At 52.4% G+C, this 1745-nt stretch overlaps 1 protein-coding gene across 1 annotated transcript; it reads left to right on the top strand.

Annotated features, from left to right (window-relative positions):
• Positions 1–565: 565 nt before the first annotated feature.
• FTJAE_14305 (uncharacterized protein) lies at positions 566–1745 on the top strand (the record flags this gene model as incomplete). Its single annotated transcript, XM_037347515.1, has 1 exon — positions 566–1745. A coding segment is annotated over one exon (1180 nt), but the record flags the coding sequence as incomplete, so codon positions are not given.

Below are 1745 nucleotides of genomic sequence, written 5' to 3'. Positions count from 1 at the left end.
AACATCCTCCCCATACTCCCTCGCCCCCGAAGCAGCCACCCTTGATCTAAAGTTCGACGGCCTAAGCTCCCCCTGCGCATCGAGAATGTCTATAAACGAATTCCGCTTATCATGCGCTGAATCTGTCGAGCTCTCGCGGCGATGATGCGTTGGGATTGATGGTACGGGAGGTGGTCGTTCGCGACCTCGTGTTTGTCGCTCTGGAACACTCCATGCTGAATTGGAGCTTCGGATGCTTCGTGAGAGGGAGTATGGGGAGGATGTTGCGGAGAGGAATATTGGCGAGAATGGCGTGAACCTTAATAGTGCTGCTGCAAAGGCGTTTTATCGAATTTCTGGGGGGAGGGAGCTGCAGTCGTTTGAGTATGAGGAAGAAGAGGATGATTCTGCGCCTGCGCCGGGTGTTCCGCATGGTGATTTGGGGACGATACGGGAGGCTTGGTCAAGACCGTCGAGTTCGTCAGCTTGGAGGTCGTTTTCGGGATCGATTGGTAATGATCTGCTAAGATCAGGGAAGCTGAATCGACGAGAGTCGCAATCAAATCTCAACCCAGGAACATTATCGATGCGGGATCGGAGAAGGTCGTTCAATGCATTTGCTTCTCCATCAGAACCCGAACCTCAACCTCGCAAGCCTCGACCCATGAGTCTACATCCTTCACTATCCAGTGGCTTAACATACGAGACGTCATCTTCACCACCGCCAGTTCAAAGATCTCGACCAAAGACAAGCGAAGGTCGAAGTCGAGGAAGGAGTTTTGGTCGTGTTGAGATTGATACGGTTGACGAGGCGTTTGATGAAGCTGCGCCGTGTCCGATTATCCCAGCTCAATTCAGACCAGACAAGCGGGCAAGTGTATATCTTGAACCAAATTACCGATACGACCGGAATGATGTTCATCCTCGTCCAGAGTCATATCACGGAGGATCAACGCTCTCATCTTATCCACGAAGCGAACTGTCACAACCTTCACGCCCATCGAGCTCTTCATCAATTGACAAACCATTTCCTCGATCTCGCACAATGGCCAGCGTTGCTCTACGAAACCAACGTCTGGATGATATTAACGAACACATCCCAGTGCGGACATCTTCTCTTAACGTCAACTCACAAGCAAACATCACCCCTACAACACAGTCATCAGGTTTCTCGAGCATCCAATACCCCATTAGCCATCATACGCCAAGTACTTCTATAGATGCATCTCTGCCACCTTCGATCAAGATGCGTCCTGATCATGAGCAGAGTGCTGCAGTTAGTCAGAACACTCAGCATAACTCGCCTGGGGATGATTACTCCGCCGAGACGCTTGTTCCATCACGGATGGATGTGGAACAACATCTCGGCCACCCCATAACAACCGGCCACGACATGGATCTCTACCTTTCCGATGCAAGCGAAGACTCAATAGACTCCTTCGTCGCATGGAAAGAGAAGCGTCGCGACGGGGAAGGACTCCTTATGAAGGACCACTACGGCATGTCCGGCGACGGTCTCCCAGGGATATACGAACCCCTCCCCATCCTCAAAGCACCCGCCTCACCACCCCCAATCCCCATAATCCCCCCTTCACCAATCTCAAAACGTCCCAAAACGCCAAAAAGCCCAAAGAGCCCTCGCACACGAAGCAACAAGTCCACACCCCGCCGCACGCGCCAATCCCGCAGTCGCACAACGACACCCCGCCGAACACGCCAGGTCTCTACCTCTGAAGACCAAGACTCTGATTCATTCTGGGAGAGTG

This window comes from Fusarium tjaetaba (assembly GCF_013396195.1).
Source record: "Fusarium tjaetaba strain NRRL 66243 chromosome Unknown NRRL66243_c0000801, whole genome shotgun sequence".
NCBI classification, from domain to species: Eukaryota; Fungi; Ascomycota; class Sordariomycetes; order Hypocreales; family Nectriaceae; genus Fusarium; species Fusarium tjaetaba.
This window is presented reverse-complemented; position numbering and strand designations above follow the sequence as displayed.